Source organism: Stylophora pistillata, chromosome 8 (assembly GCF_964205215.1).
Source record: "Stylophora pistillata chromosome 8, jaStyPist1.2, whole genome shotgun sequence".
Taxonomy (NCBI): Eukaryota; Metazoa; Cnidaria; class Anthozoa; order Scleractinia; family Pocilloporidae; genus Stylophora; species Stylophora pistillata.
The window spans coordinates 23,208,774-23,232,107 of NC_142526.1; the positions used below are offsets into that span (position 1 = coordinate 23,208,774).

The 23,334-nt window shown below is 38.6% G+C and overlaps 3 protein-coding genes and 4 pseudogenes across 5 annotated transcripts in view; 2 read left to right on the top strand and 5 right to left on the bottom strand.

The window, feature by feature from the left end:
• Positions 1-569, bottom strand: part of LOC148725559 (uncharacterized) — a 756-nt gene extending 187 nt beyond the window's left edge. Inside the window, exons 1-2 of the mRNA XM_088730934.1 lie at positions 57-569; positions 1-17 (exon numbers count right to left, since the gene is read on the bottom strand). The exon at positions 1-17 is cut by the window's left edge and continues 187 nt beyond it. Of these exons, the coding sequence (XP_088587060.1) occupies positions 1-17; positions 57-432 (393 nt within the window). The 5' untranslated portion in view covers positions 433-569. The remainder of the gene's footprint in view (positions 18-56) is intronic.
• LOC111333716 (uncharacterized) lies at positions 570-3,077 on the top strand (annotated as a pseudogene).
• A 408-nt stretch (positions 3,078-3,485) lies between these two features.
• On the bottom strand, positions 3,486-7,217 carry LOC111335570 (trace amine-associated receptor 1-like). Its single transcript, XM_022941505.2, has 2 exons — positions 6,370-7,217; positions 3,486-5,819 (listed from the first exon to the last, which is right to left on the bottom strand). The coding sequence occupies exons 1-2, from the start codon at positions 7,215-7,217 to the stop codon at positions 5,669-5,671; spliced, it is 999 nt and encodes a 332-aa protein (XP_022797240.2). The 3' UTR covers positions 3,486-5,668.
• A 3,145-nt stretch (positions 7,218-10,362) lies between these two features.
• On the bottom strand, positions 10,363-13,097 carry LOC148725560 (somatostatin receptor type 2-like). 2 transcript variants are annotated; one of them, XM_088730932.1, is made up of 3 exons: positions 12,712-13,097; positions 10,770-11,895; positions 10,363-10,513 (listed from the first exon to the last, which is right to left on the bottom strand). In XM_088730932.1, exons 2-3 carry the CDS (start codon positions 11,615-11,617, stop codon positions 10,363-10,365), a joined length of 999 nt encoding a protein of 332 aa, XP_088587058.1. In that variant the 5' UTR covers positions 11,618-11,895; positions 12,712-13,097. The 2 variants fall into 2 exon arrangements, with proteins under 2 accessions (XP_088587058.1, XP_088587059.1); XM_088730933.1 differs by lacking the exon at positions 12,712-13,097 and adding an exon at positions 12,184-12,469.
• A 373-nt stretch (positions 13,098-13,470) lies between these two features.
• On the top strand, positions 13,471-15,181 carry LOC148725561 (uncharacterized; annotated as a pseudogene).
• A 1,447-nt stretch (positions 15,182-16,628) lies between these two features.
• On the bottom strand, positions 16,629-20,201 carry LOC148725562 (alpha-2B adrenergic receptor-like; annotated as a pseudogene).
• A 149-nt stretch (positions 20,202-20,350) lies between these two features.
• On the bottom strand, positions 20,351-23,278 carry LOC148725563 (uncharacterized; annotated as a pseudogene). The gene is made up of 2 exons (XR_015990885.1): positions 22,094-23,278; positions 20,351-21,813 (listed from the first exon to the last, which is right to left on the bottom strand). The product of XR_015990885.1 is annotated as an uncharacterized LOC148725563 (transcript).
• Between the last annotated feature and the right edge of the window lie 56 nt (positions 23,279-23,334).

The window sequence follows — 23,334 nt, forward strand, 5'->3', positions numbered from 1 at the left end:
TGTGTCAATGTCATGAACTGATACAGCGGATCCAATTGCCTTAAATAAACAATCACATAGCTCACTCGTAGAGGCCGAGGATTCATCTTGACTCAATTGAGGGACACCAACAATCTTAACATTATATTGATAACTGTACTCTTGAAATTCATCGATGCTCCTGGAAACTCTGTTAACTTCAACAGCAATCTCATCAAGCATGGCACCTAAGCGATCAAGTTCTTTACCAGCAGAGACCCTGAATCGCTCAAAGTCATCATATTCTTTACTCATGAATTCTAAGCTTTGCTCTACTTCGTCATTAGTCGCTGCAGGTTTTTTTGACTGCTCCAGCAGCATCTCCTTCATCTTAGCAATCTCATCCGCCATGACAGACAGTTGATCTTTAAGCTTACTGTTCTCTCTCTTGAGGCTAGCAACAGACTCAGGCATTCTTGAATCTCTCAGAAAGCAAAAAAAGAAAAACGATCGAGAAAAAAAGAAACGAAAAATTATCCAAAACGAAACGAAAAATTATCCAAACTTGATTAAGATTAGCGGAGCTCGTAAAGTAACGTCCTAACGGCCTAAAAAAGATGGCAGCTACAGAATGATTTTAAATCTCAAACCTCTTAATGAATTTGTCTCGTACCACCATTTCAAAATGGACACTATTCAAACAGCTCTTAAACTCATGCGTCTGGGGTGCTTTATGGCTTCAGTTGACCTAAAGGACGCATACTATTCTGTCCCTGTTGTTAAAGAAGAAAGGAAATATTTAAAATTTGAGTGGCAAGGGAGTTATTATGAATACACATGCCTACCCAATGGCCTCGCTTGTGCCCCCAGGCTGTTCACAAAAATTTTAAAACCTGTTTATTCTCATATCAGATCAATGGGCCATCTTTGCATGGGGCACATAGATGACTCTTTCTTATTAGGATATGACTACGCTGCTTGTAAGAGGAATGTCCAGGACACGATTGACACATTCCAAAAACTGAGGTGACCATCAGAGAAACTGCCCACGTCATTGGCTTGATAGTCTCAAGTCTACCTGCAGTGCAATTTGGAGAATTGTATTACAGGAATCTAGAAAAGAATAAGGTCCTTGCACTGCAGGCTAGCAAGGGTAATTTTGATGGGCCATTATATTTGTCTAAGGATGCCAAAGTAGATTTGTCTTGGTGGATAAATAATGTGGACTCTTCTTTTAAGAAGATTGTTCAGCCTAACCCTGACATGACCCTGACAACAGGTGCCTCAACTAAGGGCTGGTGGGCAGTGTATGGGGAACAGAAAACTGGTGGCCCTTGGAGTTTAGAGGAGCAAGGGTTTCATATTAACTACCTGGAGATAAAAGCAGTTTGGTTAGGTCTCAAGTCTCTGTGTCATCACGTGAGACAGAAGTACATTAGGATTCAATCTGATAACACTACCACAGTAGCTTATATCAATGCAATGGGGGGGTATCCAATCTGCAAATTGCAACAACATGGCCCGGCAAATTTGGCTGTGGTGTATTGAAAGGGAACTTTGGCTCAGTGCCTGCCACATACCAGGCTCCATCAATGTAGTAGCTGACTCGGAATCTAGAGTATTCCACACCTCCACTGAATGGTCTCTACATCCAGATGTGTTTGATGACATTAATGAAATGTGGGGCCCTTTTGAAATACATCTTTTTGCTTCCCGACTTAATTTTAAAATACCTACGTATGTGTCTTGGAAACCAGACCCTAATGCAAAATGTGTAAATGCATTATTCAGGCAATGGAAAGAACATTATTTTTATGCTTTTCCACCTTTCAGCCTGCTAGCAACTTGTCTGCAAAAAATAGAACAGGATCAAGCTACTGGTGTAATCTTAGTCCCTTTCTGGCAGACACAACCTTGGTTTACAACGCTCCTTCACCTTTTAATAGACAACCCAGTGTTGCTGCCTCAGCTGGACTATCTCTTGATACAACCTCACAACAATGCTCTACACCCCCTTCGCAAGCAGCTAAAGTTGATAGCTTGCAAGGTCTCGGGAAAAGCCTCCAGCAGCGCAACATATCAGAGAAGGCTGCAACAATCATCTTGCAATCGTGGTCAGATGGGACGCAGAAACAATATAAACTGTACATCAAGCAGTGGATTGACTTTTGTTGTGAACGACAGGTTGATCCCTATAATTAACCCACCTTTAACATCAGTATTGGATTTCTTGGCAGCCTCCATGAGAAGGGCTTGAGCTACACTACCATTAACACTGCTCGTAGTGCCATATCAGCAATTACCCTTTCTGAAGACCAGAATACTATTGGTTGCCACCCACTTGTTTCTAGATTGATGAAAGGCATATACAAAGGCTCACCACCTGTTCCACGGTACCACTCGACTTGGGACGTTCAACCAGTGTTAAATTATCTGGCTTCCAAAAGCCCTGTGGATGGCCTTGACCTCAAAATGTTGACCCACAAGCTGATTATGTTGATAGCTCTGGTGTCTGCACAAAGAGGACAGAGTCTTCGCATCCTTGATATTGGACCAGGCTGTATGAAAGACCTTCCTGATGGCTACGAGTTCCTGCTTACTGCCCATATCAAACAGAGCAGGCCAAGCTACAAAGCATCTACAGTTGTTTTGAGAGCATACCCAGCCAATCCATCCCTTTGTGTTTGTACTTGCTTAAAAGAATATCTTAAGAGAACAAAGCCTCTCAGGGGTATGGAAACTAAACTTTTTTTCAGTTTTACTAAGCCATATAAACGGGTGTCCAAAGAGACTCTTCCTAGGTGGCTTTGCACTGTCATGACCTCTGCTGGGGTAGACACAACAATATTGAAGCCACACAGTACACGAGCAGCAGCTACTTCAAAGGCTAAAACAGTCTCTGTTCCAATCCAAGAAATCCTGAAAACTGCTGGGTGGTCATCATCGAGATGTTTTGATAAGTTTTATGACAAACCTGTGGAATCCTCCACATTTGCTTCTGCTATTCTCAAGACTGTTTAGTCCTGAAATTGGACTTGTTGGCAAATGGTTTTTTTGTACTACTAGCCTTAACGAAACATCTTCTAGACAGAAACTTTATTTAACATTTATGTTTCTTGACATTACTTTAATGTTACATACACCTACATATGGTGTTTTAGGTTCCAATTGATACATAGATTGTAATACCTACATCACTCATTGCTCCGTTCCTCATGCTTTTTATTGTGGGGAAGATACTTATACCCTCAGTTGATATTTGTCATGTAAGTTAATAAACTGATTATAGTGATTCATCATTCAGTGTTTGTTCCTCATGTGACTGTCTTGGCTTTGAAATCTCATGGGATCCCTGGGGCAGTGATGACGAGATAGAATTGAAAAATTAAACGAGACTTACCTGTAAGTTGCAGTTTGATTGGAATTCTATCGAGTCATCAAACTGCACCAAGGGATAACATGCCCACCCTTGGGCAACAAATCATACTTACATTTGATTTTACCCACCCATTTATTTGTAGTGCTATTGACATTACAGTTCTTATACAATCTACTTCATGGTGATCAGACTGTCACATTCGGCTGTAAATACTGATTATGCGCATGCGTCTAGCTATCTCATGTGATCCCTTGGTGCAGTTTGATGACTCGATAGAATTCCAATCAAACTTCAACTTACAGGTAACTCTCGTTTAATTTTTCAATTATACTGGGTTCTATGCCAATGCAGCATAAACAATAGCAATATTGGTGACATAGTTTGAGTACCATGTCGATAACTGGACAGATAAGGCAAATGATGTAAGGTTCAATACAATTTGGACGTTTCTTTCCCTTAATTATGGAGTAATTGCTGGCAACTATTTAACGCCGCTAATTAAATTTGAAAAATTCATATTCTGCAAACGAGTAACCGAATATGCTTACTACAATTTCTTCACCTGTCAATTCTGGCAAGCTCAATAGACCTGAGGTCAATTAAGACTATGTCAGCTGAAGAACACTAGTACATTTCTCAATGAACTCTTTCACAGAACTACTCCTTTGAGCAATAGCACTGTTAGCACTTTAACTATTTTTAGCGGATTCTAAACGTCGAATGACTCATTTATGATAAGTCCTTGACGCAGTACGTAATATCAAAAATTATTTCTGTGCATTATCCTCAAAGGCTCCACCTCGTTGATTCTTTAAAAGATAATACTTAAATTGTCAAAACCGCCCGAAGAAAATGAGGAATCAGACACCAACTGCAGGTAAATAATTCAAATTATGGCTAACCATGAACTCTTGGCTCAAAAATCGTTTCTTCTAAATAGAACAAGTGTAGGGCAGAACAAAAGTCTTAATTAAGGCTTTTTTCGAAATTTTTTTTAGTTGCTTCATACGCTTTGCAACATAATCTTAACTTTCGTTCTCTTCTTGTGTGTTGTCGCGAAAACAAACAAAAATGGTCCTAGTTGATGATAAAGGCTTTATCATCTGGCACTCTGCAAGAATCCAATTTGGGCCCATTAGATTTTGTTATATAATAAGTGACTTGGCAGAGGCAATTTCAAGTAGGAATCCTATCTCATTCTATATTGAATAACTGCCAGACTTCCTGAAATATCCAGTATAAAACTATAACGAAGAATTTCAAAGCGACCAAAACAACTTGTACCACTTGAGTCAGCCGAGGTGCATGAGTTTCAACTGACGAAAATATAAACTGATGCGAAAAAAAGGAAAGGGATAACTTATTAACTTTTGTGGAGTCCACTTGAGGAGGTGACTGAGATCAGTGACTTGATAGACGGTGAAAAATCGCCGATATCTGCAATTTAGTCGGCAATCGGTGAAAATTGCAATCGCTACATCGGGCTCGCTAGATGATTGTAGCCGATCCCGGCGAACGGCGAGTAAAATCGCTGAGTGCGTCGCCGGTTGAAACGAAATAAAATGCCAGGCCTGACCAAACGAACTCTCAGAAGCCTGTCAGGTAAAACAGCCTCGAAAAGCTTATTTTGCATCCTGGTCCGAATGGAGTAAGAATACAAACCTATAGTCTGGTCACTCTTTAGGGCTAGCAAAAGCCATCGCTTTCATTTTTAAATCAGATGGCTGTTGCGTAAACCACCTAGAAAAACAGTGTTTCCTCTCTGAAATGATCTGTCTACGCCCACATGAATTTTTTGTTCAGACAGGGAACCTTACTCTCTGCGGCATCTTTATGAGATTTCTAAAGAGGGACTTACCTCAAAAATGTTTTTGATTTTAGCTTTCATCAAATTGCTCATATCTAGAATTGTATCCCACTGGATATTCCCTCAATACTAAAGCATAGTTAACCCACCCGCAGCTAACTTACATGTATTCGTAAAATTCTACTCCTGTAGCTAGGTTTATGCAAAGTTTTCTTTATCTAGGTTAGGTTGCAATCAATTTCTCTTATACTGGTACCTGCTCACCCCTTAATCTTTAGTGCATTTTATTTAAAACATTTTCAGTTCGCTGCTTTGTGCCATTATTGTTAATACTTTCAATTAATATCAATTTAATTAACATTTTTGTCTCTCTTCCTTTTAATGCAACTGTGAAGCCAATTCCTTCTTCGCAAAAAAGAAGAAGCGCTAAAAATCTCATCACAATTGTGGAAGCACTTTCCTTTTCTCCCCCTGGTCAAGGTTGGTGATAGTAAGATTGGATTGCCTGAAAAAAACATTGGAAATTAAAGTTTCGTGTCCTCGATGTAAAGTTCTTCCTTCTTCAAGGTCAAATTACTAACTGTTGAGCTGAGGTTGTTGAGTATCTTCGAGTTCATATTGGGTTCTGACTTGCCCCGTGGTTCCTTTAATAAGAGGGCCAGAGCTCTGCGTAACCTGTTGACAACATAAGTACACAAGCTGAGGTTACTCTCGTCTGTTTTCACGGACAGCGGCTAAGAAACGGCTAAAAAATGTAAATGCAAAGGCAAGTTTTTTTCGTCGAAATTTTTTTTTTTTTTTTTTTTGCACCATTCTTTTAGTTGTCATTATATGGTTCATTATAGGCCCCTGACGCTGAGCAATATCAGCTTGGTAGTTAAAAGATATGCCAAAACGGAAAAAAGGAGCAAAAGCAAATGTCTTATCTACGCAAACTAAGAAAAGAGAGCATTTGGTACCGTGAAAACACTATAGGTTTACAAACGTGGTGCGACGTTCACTCAAAACACGTTTGTAGCCATAGTTTTTAGAAAAAGAAAGGAACATATCTGACAACAGGTGTCTTCTTCCGCTTTACCAAAACAGGATTTTTCAATGTAGGTATACAGGTTTAAGAAAAGGTTTAATTTTGCGAGAGTCTTCGTAAACATTGGAATTAAGTGCCTTCCTCAAAATTCCTAAAAGACCTTTTTAACCGTAAACCTCACAGACTGAACCAACCTACCTTGGAGCCTTCAAAGCGTAAATGATAGGATTCACCATGCTGTTCAGTTTCATGAGAAAGAACGCAAGAAAGTGAGGCCAGCTACCGTGGCGTCTCAATATGTTGTGTAATAACATTGGTATCACATTCATACAGAAATATGCCAATACAGTCAAGCCAATTGTTTTCGCAGTCTTAACGTCGTTTTCGATTCGAATCTTTACGGCGAAGAAAGTCGAGAAACGCTTTCTATGATTACGCACCGTAACACAAACGGCCAATCCCAAAATGAGCATTATCATAAATGGAATCAAAATTCCAGGGATGATAAAGTGTCTCCCGAACGTTTTCAAGTAGGTCATCCTGTATACCAGGACTGGAACGTCGCCTAAATCAATATCCAATCCAAGTGTAAACATGCCATATGTGTACATGACCGCAAGAGCCCATACAACCAGTACCGCTACCTTGGCTTTGTTCTTTGTTTTCCACACATGGTAACGGAAGCCGTGCACAATGGCCCCATAGCGGTCCATCGCCAGCACTATGAGGTTGAACACGGTAAGGTATAAAAAGAACACATACCAAGTGATCACTGACCAGGAGATTGAACGACCCTTAAGGGAGGGCACTTTACAAATGTACCACAAGATAAACAGCGGCATGTTGGTCAGTGCATTGAGAATGTTAACAACGGCCAAGTTGGCGATGAGGATGTTGGGCACTGTTCTTAAAGTTTTGAATCTTACAAGTAAGATACAAATTATACCGTTTCCAACTATAGATCCGATCATGACTACAGCAATCATGAGGATATACGAGATTCTTTGCGAATCGCGACATGAACTTATCTGAAAAGTTTCATTCATCGTTTATGACCGTCTGTAAAGTGAAGACCGCCGAATGATCATAACTTCTCCCTCGATCTTCATAGCTGAGGTCCTCTTGATTTCTCTCGAGATATTTCCTTTCTGCTTGGATGCGCTCTAAAACCAAGGAATGAGATCAGCAGGCGTTCAATTGTAAAACAAAAGTGCTTATTTTAAACGGTTGTAGTTTTTCACCTCAGTTGAAACGTTTGCTCACAATTTCATCAGAAATGGGTATAGGGGTAAAGGAAGACATCTTATTTTTCAAATGAATTAAACAGTTTGGGAGCTCTGCTTAGCAGGATCGTCAGGTGTAGAAATTGAAGTTACTACTGCTACAGCTTCAGTCAATTGAAATCTTGCTAACGACCCAACCCCGATGTTTTTTATTACCAGATAGATAACGGTTGGAAATGTTTGCTTTTCAGAGGATAAACGGTAAATATATTTTAAATCACCTTCTGGAACTAAATTATGAAGTAACCCCCGTTGAGGCGATATTACAGAACTGCAATTATCAAAATAGCGCATCTCTTTCCCATGAACAACATGTTTACATTATAAAAAAACATGTCCCTCCTTAGGTATAAAAGTGTCACCTCATATAACATATTTTGCGCCAACACACTGTTTCTTTTTTTCGTTTTAATTCCTTGAATGATGTGTGCCATAACTAGACTTTAGCATGGTGAGAATTGGTGAAGAATTTCTACTCCCACGTAATATCCTAAGTCATTAAACTAAAAGACATTTCATAAAAGAAGTACACTTACAGTAAGAGCCAAATGTGGGCGATCATTTTCTTCTTTTCCTTGTTTTATCTGTTTTTGCCTTTTTTTCCCTAATGTTAGCTTAAAAAAGATACATTTTCTACATCAGAGGTCAATGTCTTTAAGGGAAGACAAGAATTTTTTTCTTAGCAAGAAAGGTAAATCTCTCTACTCTCGCAGAGATATTCGATCACGGTTAATTTAGCATTTATTTTTTTAGATATAACATGATAAATGATTAATGTGGAGTAAGCTCTTTAAAAAGTGGGATTAAGTGTACTCTGTCAATTATTCACCCTCGCAGCAATTCAAATTTTCCCATTAGGCCTATGCTTTTTTGCCAAACTTAGCTTGGATTATCAAAGAGCGGAGCAACTCGAAGAACGGGTCTCTAGTGAAAAAAGATTTGCCACTAAACAAAGGAAAAAATAGTCAAAACTATTGTCACAAATACATTTTAAATATCCATTTTTTACTTCTTATCTTAAATGTAAATATTTTCCTTGAATGTGTTTTGTGCACAACATAAAATAGTTTCAATTGCTCTCCTTTATTCACAGAATCATATTAATTAAAGTAAAATAACCTTGCGGTTGCATAATTCTGAATTCTTGCTCTTTTATATTTCCTGTGCTCTGCAAGCGAGAATACGGTATGGCGAAGATGGTTTTAAGAAATTGGCCACGCGTAATGTTTTAAAACTACGTCACATTAGCTGACTACTTATTTTTCTAATCAATTCTAAGTTTGATCCATTTGCCCTTCAGGGCCTCCTAGAGGAAGCCAAGTCGCTTTCCGTCAAATGTTGCCGTGTTTGCACACACTCTTTATTTCGCATCATAAAATCTAAAAGATAAATAAACTTCAAGATCTAACCTTTCCTATGTTATAAGCCTCATTAGATTTGATTGCGAATCGTGTTCATAAGAACGAAACTCGTGTTAAAGCTTACGTCGACACTGTGCTTGAAACAAAGGGTTTACTAAACAAAGAAAGGACGGCAAGGTCTGTTTGAGTAAACTTCGCTGTATTTGTACCCGTTTTAATTTCGCAATATACTTCGACTTCTTAGCATTTTTATGATATAAGTTTTATACGATTTCATTCATATCGGCGGAAATCACTTAGCGAAAATCACTCGGCGAATAACACTGGTTTCGCTGTTCGCAAACTCATCATAATCTTCGTGATATCAACATGTTTTACTTCGTTTAACGTTCCATGATTGAGACGCTACACCTAACTCCTGAGTCCCTTTCCCTTTTCGCAATATACTATTACATATCATTTGATGTTTAAGTTTCATACAAGAGGCTACACGTAACGTTTAATCACCACCGGTGGCGATTTGACTTCGAGTGGTTGCAAGTTTTGTGGTAGCGAGTTTGTTCTGGTGGCGAATTGACCGTAAACCGTTTAAGCACAAACTTTATTGAGAGACGCACGGTAACCGTAAGTTGAAAGTTCCCATTCCTGGTGCTTACTACACCTTTTTGGTTACCACAATTTGGTGTAGAATGCTAAAGCCACATGACACAATCGATTTATCTGCGCCTTTCTGCATAAGTTTACAAACACTCTGGTATTTTGCTAAGAGAAAAAGTTAAGATGTTACATTACGCACTTTACTTACAACATCATTTTTATCCGTTGCACTTTTGCGTTACACAAGAAAGCTGCAATTTTACCATGTCCACTGTAATTGATCCAGTACAACATCTTCCACCTCGCATTATACGATTATCTGAATTCTAATCCACAACAAGAAACTTAATGACGGAGCGGTTACACAGTTCTAGCTATTTTATAAGAGGTTTTTTTTTTCTTTAATGGATAGGTGCCACCTGCGTGGTTCACAGACAACTTCATGCTTTGAAAACCTCAAGTGATAAGAAGTACAGGGTGAAAGAAAAGGAAGTTAGTGAATTGTTTTTTGAGGTTGACATTTGAAAAGATGAGACAAGATTTAGAAAGGTATAAGATAAATTGAGTCTCCTTCGGTTTCTCATCCAATCGTTTGCAAGTGTTACTGCTGGCTTTATACAGATGCAAATAACAACAGAAAGTTAATATTGCCACAAGCTTAAATAAATATTTTTAAAAAGGAAAGAGTCCATCAAGGCAAATTATACGCCTAAATAGCAACCTGTTTGAAAGAAAAATGTCACTCTGCTTTATATTCCAAAAGAAAACCTAAGGAAATCTGTAGACTATGGATGAAAAGGATACAGGTCCATGCAGGTAACCTCTATCATATTTACAAAATGAGTTCAATTATGGGTACATATTTAATAAACGTCGAGTTCACGTTTTTAAATCATTTCAACTGTACAAGATAACAAAGGTGATACGTAATGAGAATTTATCATAATGATTTAAACAGATGAGATCTGGGTGAGAAGTACATCCACTTTCGATATGAAATTTCTCGTTGTGGAGTTAAGGTCCATCGGATTCTTAGAAGCCATTACTGGCTGAGACTTGCCAAAAGGTTCCTTCAAGAATAGAATAAACGCCTTACGAAACCTGTTGAAAAAAAGGATGCGGTTACATTGCAAGAAATGTGATTTGTGGATTCAGTTCTGCAAGCCTTTTTATATTCCTCCGTTAAGTTCATATTTAATAGGGCCCCCAACGATACAAAAAGCAACAACAAGCACCAACAAAATCTGCCTATTAGTATTGCAAAATGAGAGGTTAAGAGACGAAGTCACTGTCAAATTATTATTCTTTTTTTTGCAAATGAGTTGGAAAATTGAATAATCACAACATGAATATTTACCGAGGAGTCTTGAGAGAGTAAATAATCGGATTTACCATACTGTTCGAATGCATGAGAAAGAATGCGAGGAAATGAGGCCATGAGCCGTGAACTTTTGATATGTTATGCAGCAACATTGGCAATACTCCCATACAGAAAAAAGCAACCACAGTTAAGCCGATCGTCTTTGCTGTCTTCACGTCACTTTTTGTCTGTTTTCCCGCGGAACAGAACGCCGAAATGCGTCTGCTATGTTTATGCACTGTGTGCCACATGATCACTCCCATAACGACCATGATCGTGAAAGGTGCAACGTACCCTGGTATGATAAGATACCTTCCAAATTTCTTTAAATAGTGTATTCTGTACACGAGCACTGGGGCGTCACCAAGGTCAATGTCCAGTCCCAAAGTGAACGTTCCATACGTATAGGCGGCGGTAAGAATCCATATAAAAACCACTGCTGCCTTAGCCTTGTTGATTGTTTTCCACGAGTGATAATGAACACCGTGGACAATTGCCCCGAAGCGGTCCATTGTTAGTACAGTTAAATTGAGTATGGAGAGGTGCATGAACAGCGCATACCACGTCACTATGAACCAGGATATTGGACGTCCTTTCAAATACGGAACTTGGTAGATGTACCACATGATCATCAGAGGCATGTTGGTCACTGCGTTTAAGATGTCAACAACAGCCAAGTTTACAATAAGGATATTGGGGACTGTTCGCAAAGTCTTAAACCTGACAAGAAGAAGGCAAATGATGCTGTTCCCAGCTATAGAACCAATTATAACGATGGCAATCATCACAACGTGTAAGATCTTGTGCGAGTCGTAACTGAAACTTCTCTGAGTTGTCTCATTCATCGCTCATGTGTGTCCACTACCTTACCGAACAGCAAAACTTCCTCTTAATTTCTAAAAAAATAGATCTACTGTTGTCATGTCTTTTCATTAACTGTAGGTGAATTATACCAGAGAACTATTCACCAAAATAATCAGTTTCTGATTTTTAACAAAATCGCTCCTACGAAGTCCATCCCACTTGTTTTTCTGTTAACTTTGTCATGGAAGGCACATCATTTAGCAAGAAGGCTGGATTGAGAAGACGCCGCCATTTGCGTCAATGCTCTTGGCTTTGAATGCTGAAAATAGAACACAAGATTTATGAGCTCTTTAATCAACTGTGTCAATCTGCGTCTTTGAACGTAACTTTCTCCTTCAAGTAAGTATTTTTGAGAACGAGAACAATAAGAGTAAACGCTTTTCATTGGATCATATTGGATGTTGAAGTAGCCTGAATGTCCAGGAGCGTTATTACACAAAACATAGAAAGTAATTTCCAAACTGAAGGATTCTGAAAAGGAAAGACGCAAATCTCTATTTATATTTCCTACATATTTATTAGCGTTTATCATGGAATGTAACCTAACCTTAGCTTCTCGCTTGGAGCAGAACATCAAAAAATTCCTCTTAATCTCTAAAATATCGATTTGTCGTTGTTATGTGTCTCCATTAACTATATGCGACTGATACCTGGATACTATTCACCAAAATATTCAGTTTCTGATTTTCAACAAAACCTTTCCTTTTGAGCCCAACCAACTTGCTTTTCAAATACGTTTGTCAAGGAAAACACATGATTTAGCAAGAAGGCTGGATGAAAACAGGCACCAGCATTTGCGTCAATGCTCTTGGCTTTGAAAGTTGGAAAAATAACGCAAGATTCATGAGCTCTTCAATTACCTGTATTAATCTGCATTTTTATGATAATTTTTCCGCGAAATAAGAATGCTTATGATCGAGAACAATACATGCAGTCGCTTAACATTGGGTCATACCTAATGTCACAAAATATAAGAAGTAATTTCCAAACTGAATGATTCTGAGAAGGAAGGTCATAAATTGGTATTTACACTTCCTACAAAACTATAAACATTTATTATACAATGTACCCTAACCTTAAGCTCTCGCTAGAAGCGGAGCCAACAATTTCCGTTACGCGATAGTAACCTCGAGAACCATTTGCACCGTATAGATGCTTCCTCTGAACGTCGAATGAAAAATATCTTGACTTGCTAACCCTTTTTCAACGATGCCCAACAAAAACGTTGCAGTAAAATGTACGTTTTCTAGTGCCTACTTGTCAAAAGTTCAGCTGCCAATAAAAGCCTCTTTAGAGCTCTTCTTTTAGTGCATTTGGGACAAAGGCTAATATCTTTTGTGCCGTCTCCAACTGAGCTTCACAGCTACCATTCACAGAGGTCATCTCTTAAATACGAATACAAGCAAAGATATAAATTCTATAAAAAGCGAAAAAAGGAGGTAATTTAAACTGCATCTGAAATGTTTTGAGATGGCTAAATGAAACTATTTTGCACATGCAAATGAAACGTGGAAATTACCTGATAAAATCATTGTGACTTGTGTCTGTCAACTTGATTGATAGGAATTTTATTGTATTTGAAGAAAATTTAGCAACATCGATTTTGCAGCTGCTGAGCTGACAGCTGAAATGTTGTTTGGGAATTCTAAAATAAGTGCGTTTCCGTTCAGCGACGAGGGTTTTGAATATCTTGCTTCTGAACGAAGACTATCTTGGTAAATAAAAAGCGATAACAAAGAATATGATCAAGAATCATCACTAGAATAACGCGACAAAAAATGCATCACTGAGTAACTCATGTCGTGTTTTAAAGAAAGAAAAAGTGAAAAATTTAATGGAAGGCACTGGAAAGCAATTAGTCAGGGCCCTTTTAAATTCAAAAGGGGTCGACATTGCCCGATTTGAGCATCCATCAGATGTACATCTCAATTCAGAGGATGGTCTAAGGTCATGAAAGTGGTAAATTGTAACTCAGCTAACCTCGAAGAGTTGCATTTCTTTAATACCGTAGGCAAAAAAAAAAAGTATGTGTGAGATTAAATAAAGGGACTCTATATTAATTAAAGGACAGCGAGATTTAGCAGTTACAATTCAAAATTTAAAAGTTCTTGCAATAGTGGAAACTATCATTTTCTAAGGTTTCATTAGACTACGAATAAAATTAGAAGTTGTTAAAAGAATGCATACAAAGGTCTCAGTTAAGTTAATTATAAATAAAATAGTACTTTCAAGGGTTTTTATCATTTTCCTAGCTGCCTATGACAAAAGGTTTCTATTCTTTCTCCAGGATTCAGGATACGCAGAGCTATGAAAAAGGCAAAGGGGGGAAAATTTCCGTTCCTGTGATGCGATCAAGTAAACAACTAACGCAAAATATCCACGAGGAAATAGGAAGTCCTTGGAAAATCTAACATTGGGGAGCTTGTGATAAAAAGAGAGATAACCAAATTGGCCACGAATGCACAGGGAAAAATAGCCCAGATGAAATGCCACTAGCAGCAGGGAAAACTCCCTTACAAGATATTAGAAAAGAAATAGAGGATATTACATGGCCGCGCGGGGGATACGAGTTTTATCTTCGAGTGCTGAAAGTATCTCTCACTCGTTCGATGCGCTCACTCGTGAGAGATACTTTCAGCACGAGAAAATAAAATTCGTATCTCCAAGCGGCCATGTAATGTTCTGTTTATTATATAGATACTGATGAAATTTCCACATAAAATACAACTTTTTTATATATTTTCGAAACAGCAATTGGGTAATTATGTTAGTAACCATGGCCACACCAATATCCTCACACGTGAAAGATAAAAATAGTATCTTCACTGCGCGCGGTGAAGATATGATTTTTTAGTAGAAGGAGAAATCCTGGTATTTCACCAGTATCTATATAATAAGCCTTAATTAGAAACGAAGACCGTCGAATAGAAAAATATACATTTTATAAAGAGCTCAGTAAAAATGAGACCTAACAAAGATCAGTGAGGATACAGGGGAACACAAGATTAGATTAAACAAAGGCTGAAAAGCTTTTGAGAGAAGAGGCACTGATCGTTTTGTGTCAGAGATGTACGATTCATCTCTCTGGTGCAGAAGCTAGAGTTCAATATGGAAAAGATGTGGATCTCCAGGAAACGCTGGGGAGGGCCTATCTGAAGATGCTGGGGCAGAGCAGTTCCAGCATTGAAGATCACGATAAGATTTGTTGCACTCAGACATGATGATTTTAGTCAATGTAAGCTACAAATAAGAAACAAGGGAGGATGTTGAAGCAGAAGATGAGATTCATGAGTGGAGACATTGTTGCTGTAAACTTTGAATATGGAAATCAGCATAGATGACATTATGGTTGCCCAGGTTGTAAATGGCTTTGAAGCACGTACCACGATCTTAATTACTTGGCCCAAAGAGAGTACAGGACACTGACCGTGCGGTAATAACTGGTGCTAGCAGGAAGGAAAGGAAAAGAGGTAAAGCAACCCTTGAACTCGTTTAAAGATCTGAAGGTCAATGCGCTACGAGCTGAAATCGAAGCGTTATGTTGAAAATTCTGAAAAAACTTGGATTTGACGCAAAATCTTCTCTTAAACAATACTTTTTGAACACATTGTTACTCGAACATAGCATTTTGCCGGGCCATCGAATCGTCAAATTGTCGCTAGGCCCTGCTTGAAGTCCGAAAGTTCGGTTTTCAATTTACGTCCATAATTCGCATCGCCTTAGAGAATCGTAGTGTCGTTGACTCGAGAGCTTCAAGTTTGGAGAAGTCCTAGTATCCAAATCTGTACCATTATAATTTAAAGGCCCATTTCCAACCGAGATGCCTTGCGCGCCCAGATCATTTTTCATATATGAAAAATACGCTATTTTCCTCGTAGTTGCGGAATCGCTTCGATATCTTCTTCCATCTTACTAATTAGGGCTTTCAAAGTTTCATCTTGAATCATGTGCGAACAACAAACTATCGTAGTATCCATATCAGTAAATAATTTTTAATTCTTACAGGTATGACGGTGAAAAACGTCATTTGAAAAGTTGATGCCCCCGAAGAAGCGGTCTAGAGGAAGGCCCAGTCTGCCCGGCTCGGCAAAGGTTATTCAACTTCGAGAGTCGGTGTATGATTTATGGAGGGCAAGGAAAACAATCATGGGTTTCGGTAACACTTCAGACAGTGCTTTTGCAGAAATGTTATTGCATTGTTCCTACGATGGAACTAGAGACTCCGGGGAGATTTTTTCGGGGTGAGAATAATTATTTGACTGATTTTTACTTGAGATCCTGAGCTATGTATGTAAGCGATCTCATTTGTACAAGTCATTATTCTATGATTGAAATGCGTAAAGTAAATCAGTTTTGGCCAATATTGGTTATTTGTTTATATTTTATTTAGTGTTGAAGCCGAACAATTTCCTTCAACATCAAGTAAGCTTTGTACAAGTCTTATACACAGACTCGATTTATGATTTTTCAGTCTCAAATATTTAGCTGGAAATTTGTTTACTGTGTTCTTCACCAAATCTTTGTTTTTCTTTTTAATAGTGTTTGTGAATGACTATCAGAGTTCGCCATCTAACAATAGCGCGATTCCAAAACAAAAACAAATGACTGGAAAGGATCTCGGATGGAAATAGGCCTTTAAAATAATTTTCGATAATTTTCGCTAAATAATTTTCGATAATTTTCGCGGAAGTTTACTTATGCCCGCGCGAAATTGATTGACAGATAACGATCTCACTTACAGGTCAGGATAATTACAAGAGGGCGGAATAGCGGCCTCAACTGTATGTCTACAGGCTCTCTCCCCTTTCCCCAATTCCCCAAACTTTTTCCAAACAGAGAACCTGTTCACAGGCTATCTATCTCCTGGACTAGTAAAACGCTGACTAGTAAAACGCGGACTAGTAAAACGCTGACTAGTAAAACGCTGACTAGTAAAACGCTGACTAGTAAAACGCTGACTAGTAAAACGCTGACCAGTAAAACGCTGACTAGTAAAACGCGGACTAGTAAAACGCTAATAATCATCTTTATTAAGGAAACTTTTTCATAACAAATATGGTTTTCGAAAAGGACCTCGAAACTAGATATATATAGTAGAAAAAAAAAGCAATAAAATTGCAGTGACTAGTAGAACGCGGACTAGTAAAACACGGACTAGTATAACGCTGACTAGTAAAACACTGACTAGTAAAACGTGGACTAGTAGAACGCGGACCAGTAGAACGCTGACTAGTAAAAGGAGAACTAGTAAAACGCGGACTAGTAAAACGCGGACTAGTAAAACGCTGAATAGTAAAACGCCGACTAGTAAAACGCTGACTAGTAAAACACTGACTAGTAAAACGTGGACTAGTAGAGCGCTGACTAGTAAAACGCTGACTAGCAAAACGTGGACTAGTAAAACGCGGACTAGTAAAACGCTGACTAGCAAAACGCTGACTAGCAAAACGCGGACTGGTAAAACGCTGACTAGTAAAACGCTGACCAGTAAACGCGGACTAGTAAAACGAGGACTACGAAACGCGGACTTGTACAAAGCGGACCTAATTTTTTTCATGTTTTTCCGTGTTTATAAATCGAATAAAACTTAACGGTAACGGACTTAGCAACAACAACAACTAAAAAAAACAATTTCATACGAAGGCGATCACAAGACTTAATGGCGAGCCAATTTTGAAAATTTTGTCCATTTGATATTATGCCAACTCATTTCGACGGTTTAGTGAGTGACAATCCCTGTTTGACCTTAAGCTACAAATGGGTTTGACATGCGCCAGATACAAACGTTTTTGTAAGTTTACGCTAAGAAAGAATTTTATTCAGCACCAGTTCAAAATCTTAGGATACACTTTCGTCGTAAATTTCACAGCAGAAACGCAGGAATTCGATGAATAAAAGTCGCATTAAATATCCTTGTGTCTAGGTAGAAAGAGTCTCATTGACTTCAACTTTTCGGTGGAAGAAAAACCGATTTACACACGCCATTACAGAAAACAAACAAGCAGACTGACAACTCCCAAACACATATTTGCATTCACTTACAATTTGACTTTCCGAGACATTTTAAAACGGAACAGAGGTAAATCTTCGAAGATTAATCTTCGTTGGAAATAAAAAATACTTTCCGTAAGTTCTCTAAGTGTGTCTCTTTTTACGAGAAAATCGTCGCATGATCATTTAACTCGTTTGTGTTTTTCACACCAGTACTTTTGTTTACTCAAAAGCGCTTGCTTCTTTCCTCTTCAATTGACAGATGTCATATCGTGACAGTTACTTATCAAATGTTTCAAAATTTCCTCGGAAGCCTTTTAATTACCTTAATTTACAAATAAAGGTGTTTCGGCGAAAGCTTTCACTTTAATTTAAATAACGTTTGTTTTCTTTATAACTTACTCGCTATCAAATTGTTAAGTTCAAGGAGGATGTTCATGTAATTAAGCTCGTAATTGTAGCCATAAATCATAGCTCTGCGTATCCTGAATCCTGGAAAAAGAATAGAAAATTTTTGTCATCGGCAGCTAGGAAAATGATAAAAACCCATGAAAGTACTATTTTATTTATAATTAACTTAACCGAGACCTTTGCATACATTCTTTTAACAACTTCTTCTAATGTTTTTAGAATTCGTAGTCTAATGAAACCTTTGGAAATGATAGTTTCTATTATTGCAAGAACTTCTAAATTTTGAGTAAAAACTGCTAAATCTCGCTGTCCTTTAATAAATATAGATTCCCTTTAATCTTACACATAGTTTTTTTTTTTTTGCCTACGGTATTGAAGAAATGTAACTCTTCGAGGTTAGCTTCGTTACGATTTACCACTTTCATGACGTTAAACCTTCCTCTGAATTGAGTTGTACATCTGATGGATGCTCAAATCGGGCAATGTCGACCTCTTTTGAATTTAAAAGGGCCTTGACTAATTGCCTTCCATTAAATCGTTCACTTTTTCTTTCTTTAAAATACTCCGAGGATGATAAAATAACTCGCAAAACGTTTCACGTAAGTCAACCGGTATATCAGCACTAGAGTGTCGACTAAATCAATATCCAATCCAAGTGTAAACATTCCATATGTGTAGATGGCCGCGAAAAGCCATACAACCAACACTACCACCTTAGCTTTTGTTTTATGTTTTCCCCGCATGGTAACGTAAGCCATGCGCAATGGCCCCATAACGGTCTGTCGCCAACACTGTGAGGTTGAAGGTTGAACACGATAAGGTGTAAAAACAGTGCATACCATGTGATCACTATCCAGGAGTTTGAACGACCCTTAGAAGAGGGCACTTTACAAATGTACCAAAAGATGAAAAGAGGCACGTTGATCAGTGCATTGAGAATGTTAACAACAGCCAAGTTAGCGATGATGTGTTGGGCACTGTTCTCATAGTTTTAAAGCTGACAAATAATAAGCAGATTAGGCCATTTCCAACCATAGATCCGATCATGACTACAGTAATCATCGACGCTTACAAGATCCTTAGTGAGTCACGACGTGAACTCGTTAGTACTGTCCAGTTTGTCCTTTGAGTCTGTGCAGCTGAAGTAAAACGCGTCAACGAACGACAAGTTCCACTCGACCTCTACGATTAAAGTTTGTCTTTCCTCACTTTTCAGAGCGAAATACTTTTTGCCGATCCGATGTGTTCTTAAAACAAGGAGTTACGTTACCGTTAGTTGTTCATACGTAGACAAAAAATCTATCTTTTTGAACTTTTACGTACTTGCTTTCCAATTATACTGGGTTCTACGTCAATGCAGCGTAAACAATAACAATATTGGTGACATAGTTTGAGTACCATGTCGATAACCGGACAGATAAGACAAATGATGTAAGGTTAAATACAATTTGGACGTTTCCTTCCTTTAATTATGGAATAATTGCAAGCAACTATCTAACGCCGCTAATTAAATTTGAAAAATTCATATTCTGCAAAAGAGGAACCGAATATGCTTACAACAATTTCTTTACCTGTCAGTTCTGGCAAGCTCAATAGACCTGAGGTCAACTAAGACTATGTCTTCTGAAGAACACCACTAGTACATTTCTCAATGATCTCTTTCACATAACTACTCCTTTGAGCAATAGCACTGTTGGCACTTTACTTATTTCTAGCAGATTCTAAACGTCGAATGACTCATTTATGATAAGTCCCTAACGCGGTACGTAATATCAAAAATTACTTCTGTCCATTATCCTCGAAGGTTCCACTTGGTTGATTCTTTGAAAGATAATACTCAAAAACCAGGTGTTTTTACTCTACCATGCTTTAATTATCAAAGTAGCGAAATAAATTGTCAAAACCGCCCGAAGAAAAAGAGGAATCAGACACCAACTGGCTAACCATGGCTAACCATGAACTCAACACAATGGCTAACCATGAACTCTTGCCAAAAAAATCGTTTCTCCTAAATAGGACAAGTGTAGGACAGAACAAAGGTTTTAATTAATGCTTTTTTCGAAATTTTTTTTAGTTGCTTCATACGCTCTGCAACATATGGTTAACTTTGGTTCTCTTCTTAGGTGTTGTCGCGAAAACAAACAAAAATGGTCCTAGTTGATGGTAAAGGCTTTATCATCTGGCACTACGCAAGATTAACAAATGGTAAACACCACAGCGTACACTAGTGAGTTATGGATGCACGCGGGAGGTTGCTAAGCACGAAAGAAGCGTAAGAGTCGCTCGAGGCGATAGCCGAGAGCGACTCTAGCTTCTTGAGTGCTTAGCAAACCTCCCAAGTGCATCCATAACTCAATAGTGTACGCTGTGGTGTTTACCATTTGTTTTATAACATAACATCGATACATTGTAGCCATAGAATTTCCCTTTTATTGAACGAAAAATGTTCGTGTAGTCTTACATGACCAAACAAAACAAGAACGCGAAAACTGGGCATTGCACGGGTATGCTCGTCAAGTCAATCGAAGACAAATGTGATCATGTTTACTGAAATTCATGAAAAAAAGCTCTTTCTGAGCTTTGTATCTACAGCTAATCGTTGCAATTGCTCAATCACGAGCGAAGTTTCTGACGAAAGTAAAAAACCGTCCTCAAATGTCATTTAAAAATTGACTCAATTTCGGAGGAAGAATTGTTGAAAACAATTTGCAAGTTTTGAATACTGCAGTCGCCGAAAAGCGATTTCGTTGCCACTTGTTTGGTCTGGAACGACATGTATTGCTTAGAAACTTCTGATGACTTGCTGTGGTTGTTAGTGGAGGAAGAAAAGGCTCTCGACAAGACTTGACTGCAGTTGTGCAGTTGTGATGTCGATGGACGAGAGTTGTAGCTCACCAGAGACTGTTCACTGCGGTGTCCTGAAATGGCCATGATGTGGCGGTTAGAAATCCCAGCGTTGGACCAGAGAGTGATGGCAGTAGCTCTTACACAATGATTTGTGTAAACTTTGGATAAATTCGCTTCTTCGCTGATATTTTTCATCATTTTAGTGAGGCTGTGTATTCCAAGCGGTCGTGCTTCGTACCAAACTGCATCTTCGGCTGCACAGTTTTTCTTCGGATACTGGAAAAAGGCAGTGCAATTTGGATTGACTTTCTGCAGGTATAGTTTCAGCGCTTTGTAGCCGTCTCCTTGATCTTGTGTTTCATACATTCTTGCTTCTTTTTCTGTGCTCTCTACATCGTTCATTCCTCCAGGATGATTCTTTGACATTTCATCATGGCTCATTGTTGCGTACCTTCGTCCAGCCGCATCAATTTCGAACCTGAAGGTCTTTGTTCTCAAGCTTCTTTGACCTTCACGGCCCCTTCGGCAAAAAAAAGGACAACATGAAACCAAACGTTCCTCAGCAAGGAAAGTGGTTGAGAGAAGGAAAAGACTTTGCTGGATTTCAACTTCTGGAGGTCTTCCTCTTCGATAGCAGGTTTGTGTGTGACATTTTCTTTGCCGCTTCGCTTAAGGCTTCTTATTTGTGCATCTAACATCAAGTTTGCTCTTGAAAATCTCGAATCAGTGGAAATTTTTAGGCCTCTGTTTAAAGGAGGGGCATTGAGATATCTTTCCATTGAGTGACGGAATCCCAGTAAGGTAGATTTGCTGTAATCTTCGCCCTTTTTCGTTCTGGCTTCTGCATAGAACCTTCGTAGGTTTTGATCCAGCTGGCCGATACTCATCTCTTCAAGCGGGGTTTGAATTTTTTTTTCTGTACACCAAGCTGAAATTAACAGAAAAAGAAACGGTCTGTCAAAATTCTCTTTTTTAAGACCTTAAATTTTCAATTTCAGTATTTTAACCTCTAACCATCGTAAACGCTCCTCAACAAAGGCAATTTAAAAGGTTTCGTCAAGATTGTTTACGTACAGCATTAAATGGGGTTCCACGGTTACAAACATTTTACTCATCGGTAAAGGCTTCAGGAACTAATTTGTTCTTATTTTTAGCTTTATCGAAGCCTATTTAAAAGTGTCAGATTATCTCTGATAGCTGCTTTTTACCTTTAAATGTGGACACAGACCAGTTTGTGGTTTCTTTTGTCTTTTTGGAGTGCCGCTCGCTTACAAGCAATTCGAGTTCGCTTTCACTTAAACTCGCAAATCTCTTTGTAGGTGGCTCAAGAAATGAGAAATCAAATAATTTAAAGGATGGCATTTCTGTCTCATTTTCCCGAAATTTCGAAGACATTTCCATATATCCGGCAGAAGAGACTCCAGCCATTATTTAAAGAAACAGTTTCCAACGAAACATTTCCTCACTTGGAAACATTTGCTCACGTCAGCAGCGTACACCCATGGGCAAATGGGGGACGCTAAATCGACCAATCAGAGCGCGCGCTTTAGTTTGGTTATGTTCTAAGTCCAATTTGGGCCCATTAGATTTTTTTATATAATAAGTGACTTGGCAGAGGTAATTTCAAGTAGGAATCCTATCTCATTGTATATTGACTAACTTCCATACTTCCAGAAAGATCCAGTGTAAAACTATAACGAAGAATTTCAAAGCGACCAGAACAACTTGTACCACTTGAGTCAGCCGAGGTGCATGAGTTTAACTGACGAAACTATAAACTGATGCGAAAAAAAGGAAAGGGATAACTTATCAACTTTTGTGGAGTCCACTTGAGGAGGTGACTGAGATCAGTGACTGAGATCAGTGACTTGATCGACGGTGAAAATCGCCGATATCTGCGATTTTATTCGGCAATCGGTGAAAATTGCAATCGCTGCACCGGGCTCGCTAGATGATTGTAGTCGATCGCGGCGAACGGCGAGTAAAATCGCCGAGTGCGTCGCCGGTTGAAACGAAATAAAGTGCCAGGCCTGACCAAACGAACTCACAGAAGCCTGTCAGATAAAACAGCCTTGAAAACCTTATATTGCACCCTGGTCCGAACGGAGTAAGAATACAAACCTACAGTCTGGTCACTCTTTAGGGCTAGCAAAAGCCTTCAGTTTCATTTTTAAATCAGATGGCTGTTTGCGTAAACCGCCTAGAAAAACAGTGTTTCCTCTCTGAAATGATCTGTCTACGCCCACATGAATTTTTTATTTAGACAGGGAACCTTACTCTCTGCGGCATCTTTATGAGATTTCTAAAGTGGGACTTACCCCAAAATTGTTTTTGATTTTAGCTTTCATCAAATTGCTCATATCTAGAATTGTATCCCACTGGATATTCCCTCAATACTAAAGCATAGTTAACCCACCCGCAGCTAACTTACATGTATTAGTAAAATTCT

Bases quoted from the DNA above. Each gene is read 5' to 3' on its own strand.
- LOC111335570 (XM_022941505.2), bottom strand. From the start codon at position 7,217: ATGAATGAAACTTTTCAGATAAGTTCATGTCGCGATTCGCAAAGAATC. The intron at 5,820-6,369 runs GTAGGTTGGTTC...TGTTGTCAACAG, and splicing joins TACGCTTTGAAGGCTCCAAG to GTTACGCAGAGCTCTGGCCC.
- LOC148725560 (XM_088730932.1), bottom strand. From the start codon at position 11,617: ATGAATGAGACAACTCAGAGAAGTTTCAGTTACGACTCGCACAAGATC. The intron at 10,514-10,769 runs GTAAATATTCAT...TTTTTTCAACAG, and splicing joins TACTCTCTCAAGACTCCTCG to GTTTCGTAAGGCGTTTATTC.